Source organism: Protopterus annectens, chromosome 16.part0 (assembly GCF_019279795.1).
Source record: "Protopterus annectens isolate FY-2018-M chromosome 16.part0, PAN1.0, whole genome shotgun sequence".
In the NCBI taxonomy this organism is placed as follows: Eukaryota; Metazoa; Chordata; order Ceratodontiformes; family Protopteridae; genus Protopterus; species Protopterus annectens.
Window position 1 is genome coordinate 92588361 of NC_056750.1, and position 27213 is coordinate 92615573.

The 27213-nt window shown below is 43.5% G+C and overlaps 1 protein-coding gene across 1 annotated transcript in view; it reads right to left on the reverse strand.

Moving 5' to 3' along the window:
• Positions 1–27213, reverse strand: part of LOC122790519 (lysine-specific demethylase 3B-like) — a 1629922-nt gene that overhangs the window by 716212 nt on the left and 886497 nt on the right. Inside the window, exon 8 of the mRNA XM_044058070.1 lies at positions 11338–11361. Within this exon, the coding sequence (XP_043914005.1) occupies positions 11338–11361 (24 nt within the window). The remainder of the gene's footprint in view (positions 1–11337; positions 11362–27213) is intronic.

Sequence of the window (27213 nt, forward strand, 5' to 3'; positions counted from 1 at the left end):
AGAAGCAAAAGCAAATGTCCTTACAGGGCTGCAATGAGTGGCCTGGAGAGAGGGTATACCCTAGAGATGATAGAGGATATCAGGGGGATGGAGGGTGGGAAGGAATACTGCAACATGGAAGAGAAGGACATCTATGGTTATGTTAAGATTTTACACAACTATTCTATGTCCTGTTCCCATGCTGCAGTATTCATACTCTGGGTAAGTACCACAGCTAGGAGGAATGTTGGGAGGTGGCAGAGGGGGAGGATTCTAGGAATCCTTGCAGGATTGCCCTGGCAAATCTTGCCCTGGCCCTAGAGACCTGGTCCAGTTAGTAGTACTTGGTGAAAGTATTGACTGTGGACCAGGTGGCTGCCTCCATGATGGAAGCTGTGTCTAGTCCTTTCATGAAGGCCTTTAAAGGTAGCCATGCCTCTGGTAGAATGCACTCGCACTCCTTGAGGCAATGGTGTGTGATGATGAAAGTAGCAGAAAAGAATGGATTTTCTGACCAAAGAGGAGATAGTTTGTTTGGAGACTGCCTTACCCAAGGCCCTGGGATGGAAGGAAATGAACAATTGATCAGATTTTCTGAAAGACTTGGTTTTGTCCAAGTAGAATCTCAGTTGCCTATGCACGTCTAGGGAATGGAGGATCCTCTCCGCAGAGTTAGTAGGAGAGGGGAAGATTGTGGGTAGGTGAAAAGACTGGTTTAAGGAAAGCTCATTAACTACTTTGGACATAAAGGAGGGATTAGTGCGTAGGGAAACCCTGTCATTGTGGAAGGTGGTGTAAGGACGACAAGCCATCAGGGCCTGTAATTCAGACACTCTTCTAGCTGAGTCAACTGCCACTAAAAGGATGGTTTTCCATGTGCACATTTGAAGAGATGCTGTTCTGGCTCAAAAGGGGGGATGGTGAACTTTTCTAGTATGAAGTTGAGATCCCAGGGAGGAGGAATGGGCTTTCTTGGTGGTCTGATGTGTAAGAGCCCTCTCAGGAAAAGTTTTACATTCAGTCTAGGGAGAAGAGGCAGCTATAAAGGCAAGCATGCAGAAATGGCTGAGAGATGAACTTTGACAGAAGAGTAAAATAGTCCCTCCTTAATGAGTCCGCAGGTATAGTTCAGAACCAGGGGAGGATCTGCTAGAAATGGATCCTTGTTTCTCAGAGAACACCATTTCGAGAATCTCTACCATTTAGACAAGTAGTCTTTTTTTAGTTGTTGGTTTTCTGGCCTCCCTCAGGACAGAGAGCACGTATTCGGAGTAGTGCTGCCTAAAAGGGATCAAAAGTTGATCACCCACAGAGTTAGTTGTAGTAAAGACAATTGTGGGTGCAGGAGGGATCCGTGTTGCCGAGTTAGTAGGTCCACCTGGTGGGGTAACTTGTGGCGATTGCCCTTGGTTAGTGAAAACAGAAGGGGGAACTGGTGTTGCCTTGGGCAACAGGGAGTCATCAGCAAAATTGTTGGTTGTTCCTTCTTGATTTTCCGAAGGAGACTCTGAATTTGAGGGAAGGGCGGGAAGGCGTATAGATGCATTCCATGCCATGAAAAACTGAAGGCATCCACTCTCCAAAGCTAGTGGTGAGGGAGTCCTGCTGAAAAATTTGTTCAGTTGTCTGTTCTGGGGGGAGGCAAAGAAATCCAGTTGTAGCGTGCCCCAGTGGTGGACTGGGTGTGTAGGGAGTTATCCCTGTGCAACATCCATTCGTGTTGCAGACATGTGGTTCTGCTGAACAGGTCCGCTTGCTTGTTTTCCTGAGAGGGCATTCTATGAAGCTTTCAGGAAGAGGTTGTGTTTTTGCTGCTATTTCCCAGATTACCAGGGTTATCAAATATAACCTGTATGCCTTTGTCTCACCTTGTTTAGGTAGCACATGACAGTCCTGTTTGTCTGTCACAACGTGGAGTACTCCTGGTTGCAGCATGGGAAGGAAAACTTTTAGAGCTAGGATGACAGCAGTCGTCTCCTTGACACTGATGTGCTGTTTTTCCAGGGCAGGGGACCAGCACTGTTGTACCCTGCAGCCCTGCAGGGTTGCGCCCCAGCCTAGGTCTGATGCATCTGTGTGCACAGACTGGGAAATGGGAGGAAGTTGAAGAGGAATTCCCTGGTTGTTGGAAACCTGTTGAATCCACCACTTCAGCTGTAATTTTAGCCAGGGCAGAAGGTGGATGAGTTTCTCTAGAGGTTGTTGGCTCTGGGACCAAACAGTCTAAGTACCCCTGGAATTTCCTCATGTGCATCCTTGCTAGTGGGAGTATGGGAATGGTGGCAGCCATGAGACCTACAGTTTGTAGAAACGGTCTTGCACTTAGATGTGATTCTGTCAACAGACTTAGAAAATGGGAGGAGAGGGATTGTACCTTGTCTGGTGGAAAGAAGGATCTCGTTATATCTGTTATGAATCTGCACCCTAGGAAACTCTTGTCCTGTTGTGGGTGGAGAGAAAATTTTTGCAGGTTGAGAGTGAAACCCAGGTTGTTTAGAAGGGACATGGTGAACTGGAGATTTGCCCGAAGGGTGGACTGTGATTATGCCAAAATGAGAACATCGCCCAAGTAAGGGCAGACTTGTATTGCCTTGGTTCTGCAGTGGGCGATGGCTGAGGCCAAGCACTTAGTAAAAACTCTGGGTTCCGTAGACAAGTCAAAAGGCAATGCAGTAAATTGAGAACAGGGCCCAGAGAAGCGCATGTACCTCCTGTGGGAGGGTTTGAATGGGATGTGCAGGTATGCATCCTTTACGTCTAGGGTAACCATGACAGCTTGAGGAGAAATGAGGGGTAAAAGAGTTTGCAGCGAGATCATTTTGAAGGAGAAAACCTGTAGGAACAGCTTTAGGTAAGAAAGGTCCAGGATAGGTCTCCAGGGGCCATCCTTTCTTGGGACTAAGAAGAGGCGGAAGTAGAAGCCTCGTCCCTCCTGACCTGAGGGAACTGGTTTTACGGTTCCTTAGGAGATTAGTTCCTGCAGGATGGGTGGAAGTAGAGGGAGTTGATTTTTGGGAGCGAAAGGAATCCTTATTGGTGTAAGTTTTTCTTTCCAGGAAAGAAAGTATCCTTTATGGATGATGGAAAGAACCCACCGATCTGTAGTGATGGTTCTCCACAAAGAGAGGCATTGGGTAAGGCAGGCAGACAGGAGCACTTGGGCAAGGCAGTCATGCAGAGGAAGGTCCCCCTCTATCTGGAAAGGGGTGTTTGTTGGGAGATTGTGGTGGAGGGGGTCTCGGATAAGGCTGCCTCAGGGATCCCCTATGTGGTCTGGCAGTAGAGGGGCGAGATGTGGAAGTTGCCCTTCTAACAAAGGATGTTTTGGCAAGGTAGTTCCTGTAATATCTGGGCAGTTGGGACACCAGCAAGTGTTTAATGTCCTGCAGTTCCTTGCTTTTTTCTTGCAAATTTTTAAAAGGTTCTGCAGCATTTTTTGCCAAATAAAAGGTTATTATCCAGAACAGCATCCATGATCTTGACTTTAAAATCATCTGGCCGAGGTTGTAGCCTGAGCCAGGCGTATCTGGGCAAGGTGGATACAGTGGCAAAAGATCTGTCAACTGCTTCTGCAGCATCATAGCTGCAGCGGATAGAGTGTCTGGCTACTTGGGTGGCCAGTGACAATTTGGAGGAAGTGTCAGATTTGACTGGGCAGTCCGGGGTGGTAGTCAACAGGGTGGAGGCCTGAGAGACTAGGTCTAGTGCATACTTCACTGGGTTTCACAGTTTATAGCCCTGAAAGCTAGGGTAGAGGAGGTGTATACCTTTTTCCCCATCCTGTCCATGGTTTTGCTGTCTTTATCGGATGGCAGTAGGGAGGTGGAAGGCAATTGTCTAGACTGTCTGGCGATACTGCAGTAACAACTGGGTCTGCCAAAGGTGGTTTTATTAGCAACTTGTAGTCATCAGGGACTTTGTAAAACCTATCTGGCCTCTTAGGGGCAGGAGGTTGATGGTCTGGGTTTTTGGAAACATAAGTGAAGGCATCCAAGAAAGCTAGGAGTACTGGAGGGATGGGTGAAGGTAAAGGGGAGTTATGCTACAGATGTTCAAAGTATCTTTTCTGGGATTCAGAGACTGAAGTAGTATCCCACTTGAAATACTCTCATTTTTAAGATAGTTTCCCCAAATGATAAGTCCTCATGTGGGGAGTCCCCCTCAATAGAGGCCTCTTCAAGTGAGTAATAGTCTATGGGAGAGGCAATCTGTGAAACATAGGAGACAGACTCCTCAGAGGAGGAATAAGACTGGTCTGGGTCTCACTGGGTAACTGTTTCCTGAGTAGATGCTTAAGGCAGGGAGGCGGCAGAAGCCGGCCTAGGACTCAGTACAGGGATACTAGTGGGAGGAGGGCCTGTAGGCCTAAGAGCCATAAAGGCCTGCATCAAGGAGGAAGTGAAGGACTCCCACTCTGGGGCTGTTAGAGACGTCAGGCTAAAGTATTTAGTTTTCTGCTTCCTTTTAGGAGGAGTGTGCGTCTGGGTGGGCAAGGAAACAGAGGCTTGCGCTGTTGTAGGAAAGGTTTCAGTTGGCTGGTCCAGTGATGGTACCCCCTCGACATCGGTTATGACCGACGTCTGAGTCAACTTCGTTGACATGCTTTCCATGGGCACTGACACGGCCTCTTCCAGAGGAGCCATTGGAACCGTCAGAGTAATCGGGTGTCCCTCGGCCCCTAGAACAGTAGCTGGCAGGACATCCGAAGGTGGATCAGCATCTGGAGAAGGCCTGCAAACCTTGGCCTCCTTTTAGCGGTTGTTCGGCTTGGGCGGCCAACTCGGGATCCAGCCTAAGCGCAAGACGTTTAAGCTGTTGGTTTTCCAAAAATAGATTTAACACAGACAGATGGCTGCTTAAGGTCTTGGGTACGAAGGATTGGCAAATGGAGCAGGCCTTGTGGTCGTGCTCCTTACCCAAGCAAAAGACATAGTGGTCATAGGTTCATAGGTTCATACTAGGCTATCTGCCCTAGGGCATTTATAAGCCTAGCCAGAATGTGTTTGGCTTTCGCCACCCATTTTAAATTCATTTTGCTATGCCCTTTTTCGAGGTTAGTATACTGTGCCTCTGTCTAACAGTGACACAGAAGTGATACCTGGGGTAAACCTACGATCTCCCATCCACTCATCAAGATTCCTCTTGAAGAGAGTCAATGAGGGACTCTGCCTAACCTGGACTGGGATTTTATTCCAGAGTGAAGGGAGCCTCTGGGTTATGAATCTGTCCCTCCAGCATGTCCTATTTATTTCAGTGCTGAGGTTCAAGTCTCTCGAGCGCGTAGCTACATGGGATTTGGATTTTCTGAGGTGCAGCATGTCCATTAATTCCGGGTTGGACATGGCTTTATACGTCAGGCACAGATCGCCCCTGAAAAGGCGGTATGCCACTGAGTAGAGGTGGAGTTTCTTTAACCGGGCAGCATATGGCATCTGTTTGAGCCCTTTGATCCTCTTGGTGAGGTACTTTTGGGGTCTTTCCAGTTGCTGCAGGTGTCTGGTAAGGTACATCCCAAAAGGGGCATTGTACTCAATTATGGGCCTGATGAGGGATGAGTAAAGAGGCACGATGACCTCCCCTGATCTAGATGTGAATCCCTTCATGATTAGGTGGGCTATATAAAATGCTTTTCTAACCACTTTGGCCACGTTGTTGTCAAATGAGAGACTGCTATCAACTTGGGTCTCCAGGTCCCTAATTACTTCTTCTGTACTTAATGGATTACCACCTATGTGGTAATTTGTGGGCACTTTGTTTTTGCCAAAGGGGATGACTATACACTTTTTGGTGTTTAGCTTGAGGCCATGGCTCTGGCACCAGTTGTCTGTTTCTATGAGGCCCTTTTGGAGGATGCTTGTGTCAGCTGGAGAGTCGATTATGGCGCCCAGTTGGCAGTCATCTGCGAACTTGGTCAGCCACAGTCCTTCTGTGTTGACCTGTACCTCCGAGAAATATATACCGAACAAGAGAGGTCCCAGGACTGAGCCTTGTGGGACGCCACTTGTAACTGGTTTGGGGTCTGACATGGCTCCAGCAATTCTAACCATGTGGGTTCTGTCCTTGAGCCAGTTTGCAACCCATCTAGTGACATACGGGTTTATATTTAAGCTGGTGAGCTTATCTATAATACCCGAGTGGGGTATTGTATTGAAGGCTTTTGCGAGGTCCAGGTAGGCTGTGTGGACCACCTTTCCCTCATCAATGGCCTTGGTGACTGTTTCAAAGAAATCAACCAGGTTTAAGAGGCAGGATCTGCCCTTAACAAAACCATTCTGGGTAGGATCCAGTGTCTGTAGGTCCCCAATATCTTTATTTATGAGGTTCATGATGATCCTTTCCATAGCTTTGCATACCAAGCTAGTCAGGCTTATGGGGCGACAGTTTCCAGGATCCGTTGAGGCACCACCTTTGTGGAGAGGGACCACTGTTGCTGTACGCCACTCTTTGGGTACATATCCTCTAGTAAGGCTGAGATTGAACAGTAGTTTTATGTTTGGGTTTAGCTCTTCTTGGAGTTCATGTAGGACGCAGCCCGGGACACCGTGTGGTCCCATTGATGCTGTGTTTTTTTGCTTTGGAGAGGGCGGCTCTTACCTGAGCATCTGAGATGTCAGGGGAGGCAACACTCTGCTGCGATAGATATTTGCCCTTTTGGTGGTGGTGGGGGGGGGGGGGGTTGTGCTGAACCTATCAGCTAGAATGTTGGCAATGTCTGTGGGTTCGGTGTATTTTTTGTCATTTTGGACTAATTCTGAGCCTCCCATGAGACTCATGGAAGTCTTTGTGCTGAATCTGGCACCCGCAACTACAGTTACTCTTTTTCTCAGACATCGGCTACAGAAAAACAACTACAGAAACCAAGCTAAAGCATAAAGTACGAAAAAGGCAAAACCCCAACAGGGTACTTGTCTTTTAGAAGTCTTCGGACGTATAGTGAAGTGGTCGAAGTAATCATTGTCTGCAATTGAAAATTTCTGGGGTCTGTGCATGCCGTCACATTTATACTCCAAGGTTTATGGCCCTATGTGTGACGTCCCATGCACCTACAGCAGCCAGGCTTAAGCTTTTGTATAGGAGCCGATGAGTCACCGGAGGGCTGGAAATCCCACAATATAAATATGGCAACATGGGAATAGAAGGACATCATCTGCTTACCTGAATGCTGTTGAGAATGTTGATTCTGTTTTGGGCAAAACTAGATGAGAAAGAAAATCCCTTGGACAATTTGGAAAATGAGGGCTGAAAAAAACAAGAGATCCCCAGGGTCAGCTTGATCCTTTCACCATACCTTTTGATCACCTCCGCGGCAGAGGGGCTAAACACAGTCTCTATAATTGAAATATAATATTTTAAACAACCTGGGAAGTTCTGAGAATGCAGCCAAGCAAACCTCCTTGAAACAGTAGCAGTGGTCATAGTCCTGGTAGTAGTATCAAGAAAATCACACACACTGCAAGCAATGAGTAGTGACCTGTGCAACAGAAGAAATTAAGTTATTTGAAGCAGTTTTTCTTCAAAAGAAGAAACTGTAGCTAAAACATAACTCTTACTTTTACAATATGTCAGAACAAACTTGTAACATACAAGCCTGACAATTTAAAATTCACAAAAAATCACAGATGCAGAAGTATACACGCCCCATACCTATTAAAACATTTCCCAACCTTAATAGAAAGAGCAGGATTGGAATTAACTAAGTGCTTAGCAGCATCAAGTCAACTAAGGTTGTAGTTGCTAGATCAGGTTTGGGAATAGTGTATAAATATTTGAGAGTGAGGAACTTCATACATTCTGCCTTTTTGGGGACAGCTGCCTATCAAGAAAATTGCAGGCAGTAATGCACGCATCCTCTAAAGCAGACAGGAAGGTGGAATGGGTGCAGGTTCGAGAAAATCCTTCTGTAACAACTCTCAGTATTTTCCGATGAGCTGAGAAACCTCTGTTCTCCCTCTGAAAATACTGGGTCATTCTAGCAATAGCCTCAGAGAAAAAGAAATCCTTGCAGGACAAATTAGAAAATGAGCTCTTCTCGGAGTATGAATCAGAAATCTGTGGAGAAAACCCCAATCTGTCCCGGCATCTTTCCATCCAGATTCAGAATCTTGAATCTCTTGAGGAAAAGAGGCATTCCTCTTTAACCAGAAACTGCTCTACAATAAGGATCAATAGCCTGCATTAAACCCTGAGCCAGTCCGAGTAACTACTCCTTCCCAAAGAAACTGGAGGAGTACGTTTGATTTTCTGTTACTTTTTGACAGGAAAAATTAGGTAGACTATGTTACTAATAGCAGCCACTGCTTCCCCAGGAAACGACACAGTATTTTTACTTAACAAGGAAACCTTCCCTGTTCCATCTCCCAAGACAGACAAGACAAGAGTGGCCCTCCCTTGCCCACTGAGGGGACACCAACAGCCACATAGGACATGGCTAATCCCCAGTCTACAGTGGCTGTAGGTGCTACACCAGAGAGATTTGGAGTAAAACATGAGTGGTCCGAGGTACAACAAATGGCCACAGCAGAGAAATGCCCCTGAGGCTGAGAAACTGCCAGCCTGCAGTGGTGGCAAAGGCTGTTAACTTTTTCTTTTTGTGGCTGCAAGATGGACAGACAGTGGGACAGACTACCTGTTCCATGGTCAAGTTGAAAATGGTGCCTTTTTTCCCCGGAAAGATAAGCAGCAAATGCCTGTAAAGCTACCAGTCCACAAACAAAGTAAAAGGCACTTTCAAACACCATGGCAGTCCCACAATGGGAGACTAGATGCAATTTATCCTTAGAAGATAAGTTATCAGTTTTCTTGGATTTTTATTTTTGGTATTTTCTTGGATTTTTATTTTTTGGTATTTTCTAAGTTATCAGTTAGTTTACACTACTTTAAAAATGACAGAAAGAGACAGCGCTCCATTTAAAAGTTAGTTATATTCTTGATACGGTCCGTTAAAACCAACTAGCTTTAAAATAACTCTCCTGATGAGGAAAGTAACAAAACATCAGTAAATGTAAGAAAATGGAAGTTTTTTCCACAAAGGAACTTATTTGCCCAACAAAGGAAGGCACAAGCCGACCACTGATCCTCAAAAGCCTCAGAGGAACTTGATCTTTGGTGGCAGTAAAGCTCTAAAGGGCTTCAAACCCAAACTTGTCTTTTAATCAACTCATCTCAAGCTGCTTGACAGTTTAGGTGTGTGGAAGATGCCCTGGAGCTTTGGAAGCTAGCCAACTGCAAAATCCTTGGCAGGATATAACCAACATAGCTAAGGCTACTGCAGCAGTGATCAATATAAAGAACATTTTGAGAATCACTAGTGGACATGGGGAGTTATCCAAGAATGTTGTGTGAAACCAACATTCGTCACAAAAGATGCAAGGATTTTATGGAAAGTTTTAGTACAACTTTGTTATCAGCACCAGACTTTCTTGTGATATTTGCTCTAATTGTCACTATATAGCCAATAGTCATAATTTTTAGTATGTTATATCAATCTTACTAAAAAGCTATCGGGTATTTTTTAGTGCTTGCCCAGTATACACAATATATTCTCCTATTTGCCATGCCTGGGAAGCTTTCAATCAAGGATGAACTGCATTTAAATTACAGTAAACAATATATAAGGCACTAACGTGATAAGAGCAATAATAATGCTTTACATGTGCATTCTGCAATTTCTGACAATTTTAAGAGGTCATAACTCATATTATGGATTTTGTGACTTAGGGACAGGAAGCAGGTAATGAAAATACACTTGGTGTGGAGTAATATAAATGACAAGTATTATTAAATGCCTGACATGCTCTTGGCTTATAAGATACTGTTCAGTTTTTAGAAGTATTCTGAATAAGAGAGTTTAATGCATTGAACTGAGAGCATCAATATGTTTCCGGTTTGTTTTTCATTACTCAAATCATTTGTTTCACTCTACTGGTTCTCTTCTCTCATTTGGTCTTTTATGACATGTACTTAGATCAGTGTTCTTAATTCTCATCTCAGTCTGAAAAAGTCTTACTTGAAAAAAGCACTGTGATGTTTGCAATAAAATGCTTGTGCTTGGTCAAATGTCTAGTTAGCATCAGTTTTTCATTTCTGCTTTCCAGTGACAAAATGATTCTTAGACAAACACTCAACCATAATTTCTGGACAGCTATCTTTTGTGGAATCACCATGACCCAGTCAATCATTTCAATAAAACATGCACATCTAAAACCACTGGAATATGTATGTTTAGTTACAAAAATTTCAAGAACGAGTTAATACTAGGGCCATCATTCATGCTATATAATAAACAATTCCTTTAAATGTTTCCACTTCAGTTTAGCACAATAAATCAAACACCATCTTCCAAAAATAATCTGAATCAGTTAGGTTCCACTGGGTCAAAATTAGAAAGCTTCCTATATATGCAACATGACAAAGTCCTCTAATTACAAAATAATGTGTCCACAAGAGAGACATGTCCCTCTTCCCTGTGGGTAGTGATCAAAGTTCCACTTCTGGCTGGATAAGGTTTGTGTGAACAATGTCTGGTTGTCATGCAGAACTGGAGCTATGAGCCTACTCAAACTTTTATATTCCAGACTTTTTAATCATGGTATGAAACTGTCTTAAAGGGTAAGCAGGTCACAGATGATCATGTCTATGAAGTGCACACAAAGAATAATGTTTATCCAGTATTATAATTGGGTTATTTCAATCTAGCCCGACAGATCATCTATTTAACACAACACTCACAAAATCTAATGCAAAGACATCTCTGCCGCAGTCCTGATGTTTTTGTCTGCCAGGCTTAGCAGCATAACATGTCTCAACTTACTTTCCAAAGATGTACAACGGCTTCTTGGTGGTATCTATGATCAATGATTTGAAGGTGGAAATTTCACTCTAATACAGTGTCAAAACCACTGTTCATCTATTAGCTTTGTGTCAGGGGAACTGACAAGACAATTTGGCAGTTCATAATGATCAGAGATAGAAACATAAATGAGACAGTGTGCAGGGTTTGTTCTACATAGTTCTGGGACACACACTAAAACTACTCGAGATTTATATTACAGAAAGACTACACTAACACAATATTTTTTTTCTTTCTTGCATTTGGGAGATTTTTTTCCTCTAACAAGTCATCTCCTAATTCTATAACTTAAGAAAACTGCTGTAAAATACATCTATTGTACTAAATGTCCACTGGTAAGCAAATACAGAATCCACAGCTGAAAGCACTACCATTAACGTTAATCTCAAAAGCAATATAAATGCATTTTCCAGACCCTCTTGTAACATTACAATGTTGTTCTGGAAACACAATGCTTAAAGTATTTGTTAGTATTGCATGCGTGGGAGATAAAAGTAAAGAACACAAACCTTTTGTTCCAGTGAAATCTGCCTCTGTAAATAAAAAAATTTAACTGAATGAAACAAAATCAGGTTTACCGAACATAAACAAATATGATGGATAAACTACACAGATGTTTGACAAAAATGTATAAATGTTTGTGTCCTCTTAAGAATCCAAACTATTTAGCCTGTTTACTGACAGTAACTTATTTCATTTTTATGGCCTCCACCCTGTGCTAATAACTACATGTGGGACCATAAGCATTTTTTGGCAAACAGGCATTATATGGAAATTGATCCGAGACACATTTTTCTGAGGCTTTAGAACTTGTAATTTCTACCAAAACAGAAAACAAAAAAAACATTGAGAGGTTTGGTTCTTTACAATTTTAAAGCCACATGTTTAACTCAGTTTTACAACGGATGAACATGCAATTAGTAAAGTTAACCAGAAAACAAATGAATGAGAAATTACTGAATGAGAAATGCTTCTAACAGGACATTGAACAAACTGAAGACCATATGATCACTTTCAATATGTTATAATATCTAAATTATACTTTAGAAATGTGCTGAATAAATATTAAAAGATATTGCTGAAGCTATGCAGGCCATCTATGACGCCCAACACAGGCTAACCCGGAGAAATGACAGATACCACTATTTTAGATGAATCCATCAACATTTCACAGGAGGACATCAAACTTTTCTGATTGGGGAACTGATTTTAACAAAATCAGTGCACAGAAATAAAAGGTATTTGAAAAAAAATATTGTGTGTTTTGCTACCTAGTCGTATAATACAACTTAGAAGAAAAAAAATGCTTTTCAGCAGATAAAATGCCTAAAATTGTCTGTTTCCAGTAGTAACATATTACTTCAAATGCTATTGTGTACACAAACTGTTTAAAAAAATCAATGAAAATCCTGAAGTAGTTATCTTGCCAAAATTCACTCAGCAACTGCAGCATTTGAACCTTTAAGCATGACTAATGGCCAAGTTCAGAATCAGAAACAAGTCTAAGCATACTAGCATGGAGACCAAGTTAGGCAAATGCTTAAAATATGCCACTAGTTAAGTGGTATGTGTGTGTGGACCTGGGGAGTGCAGCTTGCCCCATTAACAGTTTTTAATTCCTTTTCAATAAGGGTTTGAAAAGCAAGGACTAGAAAAAAACAGTTATGCAAGGCATTCACTTTAACAATAGATGATGGACTTCCTTGAATTCTTGGCATTCATAAAACTTGAGTAATGATAACCCTTCTAAGCACCTGACACCACGCTACAAAAGGATAAAACCCAGACTGCATCACCAATGACCTAGGATAGATTAATGCCATGGGCAATGAAAGAGCAGGCTAGAAAAGTTCGGATTTAGGAACCAACAGTGTCTTGTCCATCCTACTGGGAAAAGGCTGAACCTAACGGAAGCTGAGAATTCTGCCCCAGGTTGCATGGAGTGTGATTTAAGCAGGGAAACCATGACGCAGTGCTTGGAACTGTAGTTGAGGGTACAGTGCTGAAGCAGATGTGATAAATGGCCAAAAAGTAAAATTTCTACATCAACAGACAAATAGTGGATCAGAAGCCATGAGGATAACAGAAGCTAGTGAACATGTAACAAATAATATTCTTGCTCTACTCCTCATCAGAACCTTAAGGCTTAACCTCTAGGCCATTCTGCTAACCAATTCACTACCCTAGGTAACAGCCCTACAGCTCATTCATTCCCTGAGAGCAGTCATCAAGCATACTGGGAGAGATGCAATCATTCGCAAGGAAGACTGCCCCCCTTAAGCCCCGAATTCCTGCATATGATGCTCATCTGCATTCTTTGGACTGGGCGTACGTTAGGTCTTTCTGATCCATGCCATGCCTATGTAACACTCAACCAGCCATGACCCCCCTTTTTGTAGATTAGCATTTCCATGTGATTTCCTGTACCTGCTGGGGATACCACCATGGACGGTGTGCTCTTAACTACATGTACCACTTCCCTTCCCTGCCATCCCCACCCTCCAGAGAGAGGCAAACAGGCTTAAGTCTAGTCACTCCTCTCAACCCCCCCACCCAAATGAATTCAGATCACCAGAATCATAGCTCAAGTTTTTTCCCTTTAAATTAAGAGCTGACCAAGCCTAAACAAATTACATTGCTGACAGTTCGCGGCCACAGAGAAAAATGACCAAAAAAATTTAGCCCTGTAGTATCTAGCACTACCATCCAACAAAGCAGCAGTGGCAAAAAACTGTCTGTAAAACTTCTTTCCTTTTTTCTTCCCTTGTCAGTTGCATCCACATTGAACACTAGGGACATCTCACAGTATACAAAGGTCAGCACACCACTTGAATCCCCTACTGCAACAACCCAAAGTCCATATGCAAAAACATGTTTCAGCTAGTATGACATACAAATCACACTAGGGGAGGACACCATACTATTTCAAGTGTTTGAGTGCAGGCAACTCTCATTCACCACTAAAAGCATCTTGGCAGAACAGAAAACAAAATGGTCTTTCATAAGATAATATTAACACAAAAAGCAAGATTTCATTAAAATAATCATCCCATGCCAAGAATTGTGCATCTTACAGGACATCCCTGGACTGATAGCAATTCATGGTCTCACTGTACTTTTTGCATAATAGCCCACAACTCTCCCATGGTTCCATCACACTAGGTAAGGTACTGACCTCAGCACCCACATTACAATTACAAGCACTCCAATTCCCAGTACCGATTCAAAACAATAAAAGCATGAAGACAATAATCCAAAATAAAAAGGGGTGGAGGGTGAAAGTTGCCATGGGGGGGGGGGGGGGGCATCAATCAATTGCTATGGAGAATACCACATAAGTTAAAGTTCAATTGTGTACTTTTACTTACTATAACAAAAAATGTTTAAACAGATCACTGTTGCAGCAGCGATTACATATGGGCTACATCCTGCCAAGGATACTGTACATTCTGGCCAGTTTACAAAGCTTCAAGCTTACTCCTTGCACGCAGTACACCCATCCTTAGCAAGAGATGATGTGCAAGTACAAGATTAATGCACGAACGCTTCAAAACTTTTAGTTATGTACTTACCATAACTTTAGATGTTTGGGATCCATCTCGCCTACATTCAATACTGATGGGCTCGGAGCCGATCCCTCGGCTCCGACTCGGCACGCTATGCTATAGAGCGAGGCCTCTTATTGGCTGAGCTATTTCTTATCCCAGGATGCACCACCACTAATCCCCCAGATCTTGTTTGTCCGCATTCATGCACACATGCACAACTTGTTTATATAACATTGTTAGATGTTTCAAGATGAAACAACAGTATTCGGACCTTCTGATATCCTCTGATCTCCAAGGAAGGGGGAAGGAGGGTGGGTTATTAGAATGTGGCGAGATGGATCCCAAACATCTAAAGTTATGGTAAGTACATAACTAAAAGATGTTATGTGATCCTATCTCGCCTACATTCAATACTGATGGGACAGCGTCCCTAGCACCTAAATCCTGGGTGGCTCATTGGAAAACACTCCTGAGCACTGTGGAACCAAATGAAGCTTGTCCTCTAGATGCCACATCCAATTTGTAGTGGGAAATGAAAGTGTGTGGGGAAGACCATGTAGCTGCAGCACAAATGTCACTAATGGCAAGCTTAGAATGAAATGCTATCGAAGTAGCCATAGGCCTTGTAGAATGAGCTTTGACAGAGGTGGTAAGCTCTTTATTAGAATAAGAATAAGCTTGAGTAATACAGTCCCTGATCCATTTGGCAATAGTGACCTTTGTGACGGCTTTGTCCAATTTATTGCCCGCAAAGGATACAAACAACTGATCTGTTTTCCTTGTTTGTTTGGTCCTATCTAAATAAAAACGCAACTGCCTGTGGACATCTAATGTGTGGAATATGAATTCCGCTTTGTTAGAAAACTTCGGAAAGAAGACTGGAAGTTCCAATGATTGTTGTAGGCAGAAACTGGAACAAACTTTAGGGACAAATGATGGATTTGGCCTGAGAGATACTCTGTCTTTGTGAAAAACCAAGTACGGAGGTTTTACAGACAAAGCTTGAAGCTCTGAAACCCTTCTGGCAGAAGTAATCGCCACCAGAAAGGCAGTTTTCCACGATAGAAATTTTAAATCACATGTCGCTGCCGGTTCGAAGGGGGAGGAAGTTAAGGCGCGTAACACCACATCGAGATCCCATGGAGGAGCAGGATGAGAAATCGGAGGTCTTAAAAGCGCAGCACCTTTCAAGAAGGTCTTACACAATCTGTTGCTCATTAAAGGTGGGTTTATAGATTCGTGAAAATTGGAAATAGCTGCCAATTGAACCTTGATGGTAGAGACTGAAGAGCCTTGATGGAAAAGAGAAGTTAGAAATTTCAGTACTTCTGATACAGGAATAGTGATGGGATCCAGACCCCGGAGTTGAGCCCAAATAGCAAATCTTTTCCATTTGCTAGAATACAATTTCTTTGTAGCAGACTTGTGGGCTGAAGATAAAATGTGTACAACTTCTGGATCCAAGGTATGACTCCTGACTATAGTCGGAAGAGGAGCCGCCAAGCCGTCAATTTTAAGGTGTGTAGGGACTGGTGGAATAGTCCCGACTGATGAACCAATAGGTCTGGGATCTGATCCAGGAACCATGGACCTTCCAGAGCATATTTCCGAAGATAGGGGAACCATACTTGACGAAGCCAGTAAGGAGCAACTAAGATCATTTTGCTCCCCAAGACAGATGCCTTTTGGATCACCCTGGGAAGGAGAGGAACTGGGGGAAAGGCATAAAGCAAGCCGGTAGGCTACGGACGGGCTAGTGCGTCCATAGGGCTCTTCCCGGGCCGGGTGAGGAGAAGAACTTTTTGCACTTCGCATTCAGTGGAGTCGCGAAGAGGTCGCAACACGGAACTCCCCATTTGCTGAAAATCTGATTTGCAACTGTAATGTTCAGAGACCATTCGTGTGAAGAGAGAGGATAGTTCTGCTCAGTCTGTCGGCTATCACATTGGACTTGCCCGGGATATGAGTAGCCACTAGAAAGCGTTTGGTCGACACTGCCCATTCCCAAACTCTCATGGCCTCTCTGCAAAGGGGATAGGATCTGGTCCCTCCCTGTTTGTTCAGGTACCAGACCACTGACATGCTGTCGGAGTGAACGGCAATTACGCCCTGAGGGAGGTAATCGTGAAGGGCTTGAAGGGACAGAAGCACCGCCCTCATTTCTAGGATGTTGATATGAAGTAGGGTCTCTTCTGGGTGCCATTTGCCTTGGACTGACCTGCCCAGTGAATGCCCCCCCCACCCCATCTGGGAGGTGTCCGTGGTCAAAGTGGCCACAGAAGGAGGTGGAGCAAAGGGTCGTCCCTGATCCAGATTGGAGGGCACCAGCCACCAGCGAAGGTCCCGTTTGCAGGTTTCCGTGATCCATATTAGGTGACTGAGAGGGAGTTCCTGAAAGGACCACTGAGCTGAAAGAAGCCACTGGAGAATTCTCATGTGCAATCTTGCTAGGGGAACTAGAAGAACCGTGGCGGACATGGATCCCAATAGCTGCAGAACCATTCTGGCTGGGGCTTTGGATCTGGGAAGTAAGGCTCGAACTTGAGCCTGCATGGTTCTTATCCTGTCTGTAGGTAGATAGACCCGCATTCGGTTTGAGTCTATCTCTACTCCGATGAATCTTATGCGTTGAGATGGCAGCAACACAGACTTTGGCCAATTGAAGGTGATTCCAAGGGAATTGCCCAGTGATATCGTGGCTTGTAGGCTCCGCAGTAGTAGATGCTAGGAGGTGGCAGTTAGGAGCCAGTCGTCTAGATACGGAAACACCTGGAATCCTAGACTTCTCAGGTGAGCAGTCACTACCGCCAAACATTTGGTGAACACCCTGGGGGCTGAGGTGAGACCAAAGGGCAGCGCGCGGAACTGAAAATGACTGCCTCCTAGGCTGAAGCGCAGGTGTCTCCTGGACGCTTGATGTACCATGATATGGTAATAAGCGTCCTTGAGATCTATGGAGCACATCCAAACACCCTTCTCCAGCAATGGGAGAATGGTTTGTAGGGTGACCATTCGAAACTTGGACTTTTTGACTGAACGGTTTAGAATGCTGAGATCCAAAATGGGCCTCAAGTTCCCGGTCTTTTTTGGCACCAAAAAGAATCTTGAGTAAGTCCCTAATCCGATCTGGTCTGCGGGGACCGGTTGGATGACTCCTTTTTGCAGCAGCTTTGAAACTTCTGAGGCTGCAGTTTCCCGTTGACTGGGTGGCGGGTCCGGGATTTTTTTGGACTGAGGTGGAGAGTGAGAGAAAGGGATGGCGTAACCTCCGGCGATAATTCGAAGCACCCATCGGTCCTGAGTGATACCTTCCCAGGCTTTTAGGTGCCTCGAACGACCCCGACTGGCTCCGGAGCTGCACAGTCGGGCAATCCCTCAGGGACTGTGAAAGGCTGAAGAGCCACGAAAGGACTCGCGGTCTCCATAGTTGCGAGGGCCTCTGCCGCCTCTGGGACGGCGTCTTCCAGAAGAATTTCCCCCTCCCCTGCCTCTGGAAGGGGGATCATCCTGCTGTGAGGGGTAAGACTTCTGAGATCTACGGAACCACATTTTCCCTCCTCTTTTAGCCTTGGGGTAAGGCCGAAAGGGAGTGGAAAATCGTGCCCCTACGGCAGCAAGTCTTACCTTCTTGCTCGCAGCGGGTCAGTGTGTCCTTTACCTTGGGTCCAAACAAGGAGGACCCATCAAAGGGGGCGTCGGCAAAGAAAGACTTAAAGTCCTCCGCAAAATGACACAGGCGGAGCCAGGCTTGTCTCCGTAGAGCAATACCTGTACCCGCCGCTCTACTCGCCCCTTCGGCCGCATAAGAAATGAGCCTCATGGACGAGTTTGAAATGGACGACAGCGTAGCCAGCTGAGAGCCAACCGTCTGGGCCAGCTCCTCAGGCAGGTTACCCAAGAGGGTATCGGAAAGTTCTTTAATCAGATCCCTCTGAAATCTGGTAAAGTGCGTGAGATAGTTCAAGGACCTTAATGTAAAGGCCGCTGAACTTAGGGTGCGCTTACCGTACCGATCCATGCTCCTAGACTCCTTATTAGGAGGATGGACGGACGTCAAAGCCTCTGCTACATCTTGCTGGGTAGCAGATGCCACCACCAAAGCATCTACAGCCACACCTTTCGTCAGAAACTCTTTTTCCGGGGGTGCTGAAAGGAACTTATTAGGACGAGCAGGCACCGGTTCCACAGAGTCTGGGTGTTCCCACGCCCTTCGACAGATCAAGTCCAAGAGCTCGTCGAAGGGCGGAGACACCCAGGAGGCGGAGGGCTGAGCCCCGAAGGCCTTAAGGAACACCGTCTCATCAGCAGAAAGAGGTTTGGATTGCCAGCCGCCTCGTTGTTTAAGGGCTTCCAGGATGTCTGCAAAGGAGACATCATCTGAGGACGACTTAGGGGACCCCTCTGCATCATCGAGATCAGTGTCTGATGTAAGAGACTCATCAGGGGAGTCAACGTGCTTCCTCTTGCACGATCTTTTCCTGGGGGGTTCCTCCGAAGAAGCTTCAGAGGGACCTCCAGGAGGGGGGGAAACCCCAGTGGGGGTAACCTCAGGCCCCGGGGCTCCGCTGTCTAAGGACAGGGGGACTGCCAAAGACCCAGTCTCGGTATTCAGGGAAGGAGCTGGGGAGACCGTGGAGGTAGCCAAAGATGATTTGGCTAACGCACTCCTCATAGCCCTGAAGGCGGGACCACCAGAATCCTGGGAAGGTCCCACCTCCGTGGCCACAACGGTAGACAGCACTGCCGCAGCCGACGCACCGAGAGGAAGGCTTGGGACCGAAAACATCAGTCCCGAAGCGTCCCCCCCGAGGCCGACAGAAGAAGTTCGCGTACCGAACTCCGACACAAGAGCCGGAGTTGGGAGTAAGGGTCGGGCCCGACCCTAAAACCTCCATTGGTTCCACCAGCACCGGCTCCAACGGTGCCGAGGCTGTTGGAGGAGGAACCATAGTAGCAGGGTGGACCATCGGCTCCGAAGCCGAATGGGCTGGAGCCGAAACTAACTTTTGAAACACCAGAGACTGGAAAAGTCTTAGGAGCACCCTGTCGATGTCCGAATCAGACATCTTGGAGGATCTAGATGACACCGATCGGGTCCGAACCGATTTCTCCATCGGCTCCATAGGACTAGGGGACCAGCTCCGAATGGATTCGATTACTATCGGTTCCGAGGGAGATCTCAAAACAATTTCCCTCAGTGCCGATGAGGACTTCGGCGCCGAAGGGGAAGAGTCTGAGCCGGCAACCCTCATCGGCTCCAATATCAGTGGAGCCGATGAAGGTGACCCGCCTCTCGATGCCCCAGTCCTCTGCTCCGAAACCAGAGGGGTCGAGACTGGAGGCATCGAGGCAGACCGTTCCGCCCTCGGCTCCGAAGTCCGTGGAGCTGATGGAGAAGCCTGCCTAGGTTTTTTGGCAGTCGGTTCTGACAGACTGGTCGGAGACGACGCTTTTTTCTTTTTCGTAGGAGAGGAAGAGGAAGATAAAGCCTCCTCGAAGGATGGCTTAATCAACCCTTTTAAAATTAATTTATTCTTCATCTCCTGGAGGAGTCTCGATGAAAAGGCGTGACACACGCTACAGGACTCTTGTAGGTGCTTGGCGCCTAAACAATAAACGCACGGGTGGTCATCCGTTATGGACATTTTATAACCACACCTCGCGCACTTTTTAAACCCAGAGGGTCTATGCTCTTTAGACATGCTGACAAACCCTAAGATTAATACACAGAAAAACTAAGCAAGATTTAAGTTTTTTTTTTTTTTTTTTTTTTTTTTTTTAAAAACAAAAACAATTCACTACTAGTAGCACAAACAGAAAAAAAGAGGGTCAAGACCCTCTAACTTAAGCAGGTACTTGACACAAAAAACGCTAGATAGTAATAGAAATAGAAATAGGGGAAGGCCCCTCTAAGTTAAACGGGAAACCTTCCCTTAACAAAAAAACACAATTTCCTCAACAGATTTTCTTAAAACACACTCGTACCACAACAATAGCTGTTAAAACAGCTTTTGGGTTCAAATAAGCAAAATTCCTGACAGGAAAAGTCTGAATAAAACAGTACTTAGCCCAGCCAAGTTTGAGACCATGTCCTAGCTTGTAAGCGGCAAACGAGATCTGGGGGATTAGTGGTGGTGCATCCTGGGATAAGAAATAGCTCAGCCAGTAAGAGGCCTCGCTCTATAGCATAGCGCGCCGAGTCGGAGCCGAGGGATCGGCTCCGAGCCCATCAGTATTGAATGTAGGCGAGATAGGATCACATAACATCTTAATACTTTCTTGCTCAGTATAAGAAGGCTGAGGCCATAATTTCAAGTTATGTCAGAAGAGCAAAAAGTAGGGGGCTACACCAATCAGGCCAGGAAAGGCAATAAAAGGGGGATGGAGGGGGGTGCTATTATCTTAACAGTGATCTATTCAAACATCTACTGTTATGGGAAGTAAACCACATAATTATGTTATGTTATTCATTAGACCACTGCTGCAATAGCCATTACATATGGGATGATGGCCAAAGATCAGGAAGAAAGGGTGGACAGAGAAGGACCAGAGTCCATGAGTACCTGAGCAGACCATGTGAAATCTAATCTGGCCATAGAAACAGAATTTAACTTGCAATGTTTGATAAACGTATGAAATGAGGACCAAGTTGTTAAGTCTAATATAGATACAGAGTCTACAACTTTTGAGAAAACCCCAGATGTGAGAACCACTGTAGTAGAACGTGCTCTGAGAAGCTAAGGCAGACTTTTGCAAATAGCAAATCTGACTGGAATGGGAAAGCCATCTACAGACCATTTGTTTAATTACTAGCTGTTCTTTATTTCTTAACTTAGTAAAACAAAAAAAAAGTTGTTTAAACTTCCTTGAATCTTTACATTTGTCCAGATATCTGTTGCCTATGAACATCTTGGAAAAGATGAAGGGCTGTCAATTTATGCTTGAAACAGGTTTAATTCTGTCTTGAGCTATAACGACAGAGTATGAATCAATCAAAGTTAGTATCAAATGGAAGAGCTCTGAATGGAAAATTTCTGTTTTAAAGAACTCTTAATATAAACAGGGACAATTTAGCAGGTTTTAGCCAATTCATGTGCAGTTATTTTCAGAACGACTATGACAATAACAGGCAATCTCAATGCTCCAAATGTATACTGGTGTAACAGTGATGCAAAGAAAGGAGTCATTGGTGGTACCAGTTAGATACAGTACAGAATATGGGTATAAGCAAATTATTATGGAACCAATTAGACAAGATACTGAGTATTGTGTGGGCAATGACTGGTAGTAGTTACGTATGTAATTCTTCTTAAACTACAAGGTCTGATCATTATAGCATTGCGTGGGAAATAAAAACAAAGGAGTGTTTAGTGCAATTAGTAGATAGAGGTACAAGAAAAGCTTACTATAGAGCAGATTATGAAGCGATAATTGGCAGAATAGGGTGCTGGAACTGGAATTAAGTAATAGACAAGAAAACAAAAGTTATGTACTTAACAAAAGATCCATGTCTGAACTTCGTCCTGTTTAGCATAGGGTAAGTCAAATCCATTTGGATCCAACCTCAGCACTGAATTTGAAGCTTCCATGGTTCTAGGCCTCTGACTCCTTCCCTGCCAATAATTCCCTGAACTCCATTCTAATACCTCAGATTGAGTCTGCCCTTTTTTTGGGGGAGGTTGAATCAGACAAGGATTTAATGGTATGCCAAAGTACATAGCTTTCATATTAAGTGCGGTCTATGTTTGTCCATTTCAACATATGGGAAAGATTCCCAAGCTGTCCTTCTGGGCGGTATCAAGGAAGTACATTCCTGAATATGGTGGAACCACAGGAAAGCAAGACTTGAAATGTACATCCAGTTTATAATAAGTAACAAAGGTAGACCAAATTGCTGCTGCACAAATGTCATCAATGGGCTGTCTCTTGGAGAAGGCCGTTGAGGTAGCAACTTTCTAGTTGACTGGAGCCTTTCGTTTGGGTTGTAAATTTAGAGCCATTTTACTACAGACAAAAGAAATAAGGTCCAACAACCATCTGGAATGAGTAACTTTTGCAACAGATCTACTAAGTTTAAACTTCAAGAAGGCAAATAGTTGATCAGGTTTCCTGAATTGTTTTGTCCAATGAAGACAGAAACTGAGTTGATAACGAACATGTAGCATTTGTAAAATGTAATCTCCACTGTCTGAAAATTTTGGGAAGAACACTGGTAAATCTATGGAATGATTTAAGTTAATTTTGGATGCCACTTGTGGCAGGAAGGACAAATTATTTCTGAGAGAAACACTATCTTTATGGAAAATCAAACTGGGAAGGTTTACAGTAACAGTGCTTACAATTCTGAAATACATATGGCTGAAAGTATAGCCACTAAGAAAATTGTTTTCCAGTACTTAATATCTTTCATGGCCCCAGGTTCAAAGGTGTTGGGGGGGTTAAGAGCTTGGAGCATGATGGTAATCACTCATGGCAGTACTGGATGTCATGTGGGATGACTTAACAGAAAAGTCCCTCTTAGAAAGGCTTTTGAGATCTTTAAGAACACTAATGAACTATCAGTGTGTCCAATATGAAAATTAAAAATTGATGCCATTTGAACTTTGATGGGAGAATAAGTAGAAATGTTTTCAAAATGTTCGGGTAAGAACTCCAAACTTGAAAGAGGGACAGAAAAGGGGTCCAAACCTTTGGCTACCACCCAACAAGAAAATCATTTCCATTTACTGTGATAAACCTATTTATAGCAGGCTTCTGGGAAGCCGATATAATCTCAACAATTGTACTGGGAAACCTGGCATCTCTGGCTATGGTCAAAAGTGGAGGAACCAAGTAGAAAGTTTCATGGTAGTCTGACCTAGAGGAGGCAATACAGACGGCCAAGTTAGAAGACATGGATACTGATCTAGCATACAAGGAGGATGTACTAGCAGAGGCTACAGAAAGAGGAACCATGTCTGTCTGGGCAAAAGGGGGGAATGGGGATTAGTTTGGCCTTGCATTGTTTGGCTTTCTAAATCAATCTGTTTGTGATAGGTAATGGGAGAAAGGTATAAAGAAAACCTGTGGGCCAATTGTGGACCAGAATGTCTCTTGGTGATTGCCCCTGTGTAGGGATCAGGGCAAAGTAATTGCTGCATTTGCTGTTGAGGAAGGAGGAGAAAAGATCACAGAAATGTTTATTTTTTATTTTACATTTGTCAACCGGGCTAGTCTAACTGGATAGATTTCCATTTTCAGTAGAGGCCCGGGGAAAAAAGCTCCAGTGGCAACAAATAAAAATAGAAATTTAACAATTAAAAATTAAAAATCAATATTAACATATAGTAAATGAATGGAGTATTAATAAAGTAAAGTAGGTATTTACAATAGTAAAGGTGACAATATGTACAGGATAATTCAATATGCAGTGAGATGCATGTAGACTATCAGTACATCAAACAGGATAGAGACTTTCAGAGCATCAAGCAGGATAGATTACACCAGTATGTTGAATTCTGTTAAGCAGTTACAGTCCTACTTCAATGAATGTGAAATAAGTAGAGGTTTCAAGAGGAGAAATATTTGTAGTGAAGGAGAAGATTAATCAGGGTTGCTGCAGGGGCATAACCAGTGTGTTTTGAGGTGTCTTTTGAGGTTTTGCTTAAAGAGAGGCGGTGAAGAAATTAAAGTTAGTTCATTAGGCAGTAGGTTCCAGTTTTTTCCCCACAGAGTTGGAAAACAGAGAAACTCCAGCCATGTTGTAAGACTTGCTTGTGCTAGCAAGAAATTTGCTGGAAGAGGGAAGAGAATTTAGATTTTTGTAGGGGATTATGAGATTGGAGAGTATAGGAGTGCTGTTAGCTTTATAAAATATCTTGTGGGCAATGGTGAGTTGGGAGAGTTTCAATTGGTTTTGAAATTCAAGCCAGCATAGCTGCATTAGATTCAGACAGTGGTGAGTTCTAAAAGGATTGCCGGTGGCAAATCTAGCGATGTTATTATAGGAATTAGCTAGTTTGACGAGATTATTTTTCTTTAGATTAGTGTATATTGGTGAGGCATACAGAAGAGTTGAAATTAAATGGGAGTGTGCAATCTTAATTCTGGCTACTGGTGTTGGGAAAGGTTTCATTCTATATAAGGAGCCTATTTTTCTGTTGACAGTTTTTATGGTGTTATGTGGCTGTCAAATGTAAGGTTATTGTCAATAGTAATTCCTAGCAATTTAGTGGTAGAATTGGGGAATATAATTGTGCCATTATTGGAGATGACAGAGAAATCTATGGGGGATGATTTACTGGTGGGTGTGAAGAGGAAGAGTTTAGTTGTTTTGGCATTGAGCATGAGGCAACATTTTCTGAACCATGTTTCAACTATGTTGAAAACATTCTGAGTAAGAGAATATAGATCAGCTGGGGAGTTTGCTAAGCATACTAGTGTAGAATCATCTGCATACTGAATGCAGGTGGCTTATGGAATGGCTACATGGAGGTCGTTGATAAACAGTGAGAAAATAAGTGGACCTAGAATAGAGCCCCGAGGGACTCCAAGTGTGACTGGCAGAAGGGATGATGTATTATTTTCCCAGAGAACTGCCTGTTGGTAAGGTAGGACTTGAACCATTTAACTGCCAGACATTCAAGGGAAAGGGATTCAAGAATGTTGATAAGAAGGGCATGGTTTACCATGTCAAACGCTTTTGAGAGGTCAATAAAGAGTGCAGAAGAGAGGTTGTTTTTATTACGATTTCTATTGATGGCTTCTGTAAAGATAATAAGGCAGTTGTGGTGCTATGGGATGGCCTACAGCCATGCTGACAATTTGCTATGATGTTATGTTGAGATAAATGGTTTAATAGTTGTTGGTGAATGCATTTTTTCATAATTTTTGCTAAAGGTGATAACAGAGCTATTGGCCGGTAGTTGGAATAATCATTAGAGGTACCCCCTTTGTGTAGGGGGATAATATGGGAGATTTTCCGGATGTCTGGAACAATTCCTTCTTTAAGGGTTCTATTTATGAGGATGGATATGGGATAAGAAATTACTTTGGCTGCTTTTTGCAGGTATTCAGATGGTAGCTGGCCAGCAGAAGGAGTACAAAGTTTAAGCTTTTGGATGAACTTATAGATGAGAGTGGTTGAGATGGGTTGCAGATGGAATGTTGGTAGAGTGCCAGGTATGGTGGTGGGGAGGCTTGAGTTGTCAGGGACTAGTTGACTGGCTAGGGATTGTATGGTCTCTGTGAAGAAGATATTGGCAGTTTGGTGGGGGGTATTTTGTTCGGCCTGAGATGGGGTAGGTGTACATGAATGGCCTGGGTACAGGAGTTTATTTATACTAGACCAGAACATCTGGGGATTGTTTTGGTGATTTTACTGTAATTTACAGTAGTAGTCTGTAAGTATTGCCTTTTTTGTAATATTTCTTAAATGCTTAAAAGTTTGTCCATCTGAGATATTTTTGTTAGCTCTCCATTTAGTCCAAAACTTGTTCCTAAGTAAAATTTTTTGTCTGGTTTCTTTAGAAAGCCAGGGGGCAGGGCTTTGACTTCATTCTAATGGACCGTTTGGGTGCATGCTTATCTAGGATCGATAAGAATTTAGAGTTTAGGTATTTAACAGCTTCAAGTGGTAGGGTTTTTAAAGGGTTCCAGTCACAGGCTCTAAGTTCATTTTGGAATAGTACTGGATTAAATTGTTTGTTGGTACGTGCAATCCTATATGTGTGTGTGTGTGTGTGTGTGTGTGTGTGTGTGTGTGTGTGTGTGTGTGTGTGTGGGGTTAGAGATATCATTTTTTTGCCTTAGGATGTAGGTCAAAGAATGATCGCTTACATCGTCTGGCAGAGTTCCTAACCTTGTAAGCTTGTTTCTGTTTATTTATAAGTATCAAGTCTAAGGTGCTCTCTTTCTTATTTGGTTTATTGATTCTAGTTGTGGAGGTGATAGTTTGACTAAAGCCGTGAAGGTTGATATGGGAGGTAGGATTATCAGCTTTAACAACTTTCCAGTCAGTATTGAAATCACCAAGTATTATTGTTTCTTGGGGGTAGGTTGAGGACACCCAGCTTAGAATATCCTCTATAGTATTGATATTACGGGGGGGGGGGGTAGGTAGATGCAGATGTTATATAAAGATTTATTTTGGTTGATTTGAAATCTGGTGATAAGGACTTCTGCCTTACTATGCTGAGGTGGGCTGTATGGTAAAGTGGAGATTTGAAGTCCATCTTTGAATAGAACGGCTACTCCCCCACCCTTGCTTTTTATTCGGTCTTGTCTTAATATATTATATCCTTGGGGAATGATTTCATTGTCGGTGTCTGGTTTTAACCACATTTCTGTCAGGCAGAAGATATCAAAGCAGTGAATATCTAGAAGGGCGTGGAGATGGGCTACTTTATTTTTAATACTGCGGATATTTAGGTGTCCTATTATGAAAGAGTTTGGTAGTTTAGGGTGGGTTACTAGGGTAGCAGGATAGTAGGGCCAGGGTTAGGGTGGATGTCACAGTCTTTTAAGGAGGGATTACTTAGTTTGATTGTAGTAGTATTTATAAAGTTGGTTACTGTGGGGTTATTGTATTTAATGTGGGAGAATCTATGGTATTTAGGTAGTAGATAGGTGGGAACAGAAGTGATATTAGTTTGAATATTAGGGAGTATGACAGTATGTATAGCTGTTTGTTTTGGAGAGTAATTAAAATGGTAATAGTACAGTTTTTCAAACAAGGTGATGAGGTAGGTGGAGGTGAGAGCAATTGAAATTAAAGCTAAGCTTATTGGTTTGGTCATTTTAGTTTTTACTAATAAAGGCATCTTGTAGAGATATGTATAAGAAGTTTTAGGAGTTAAG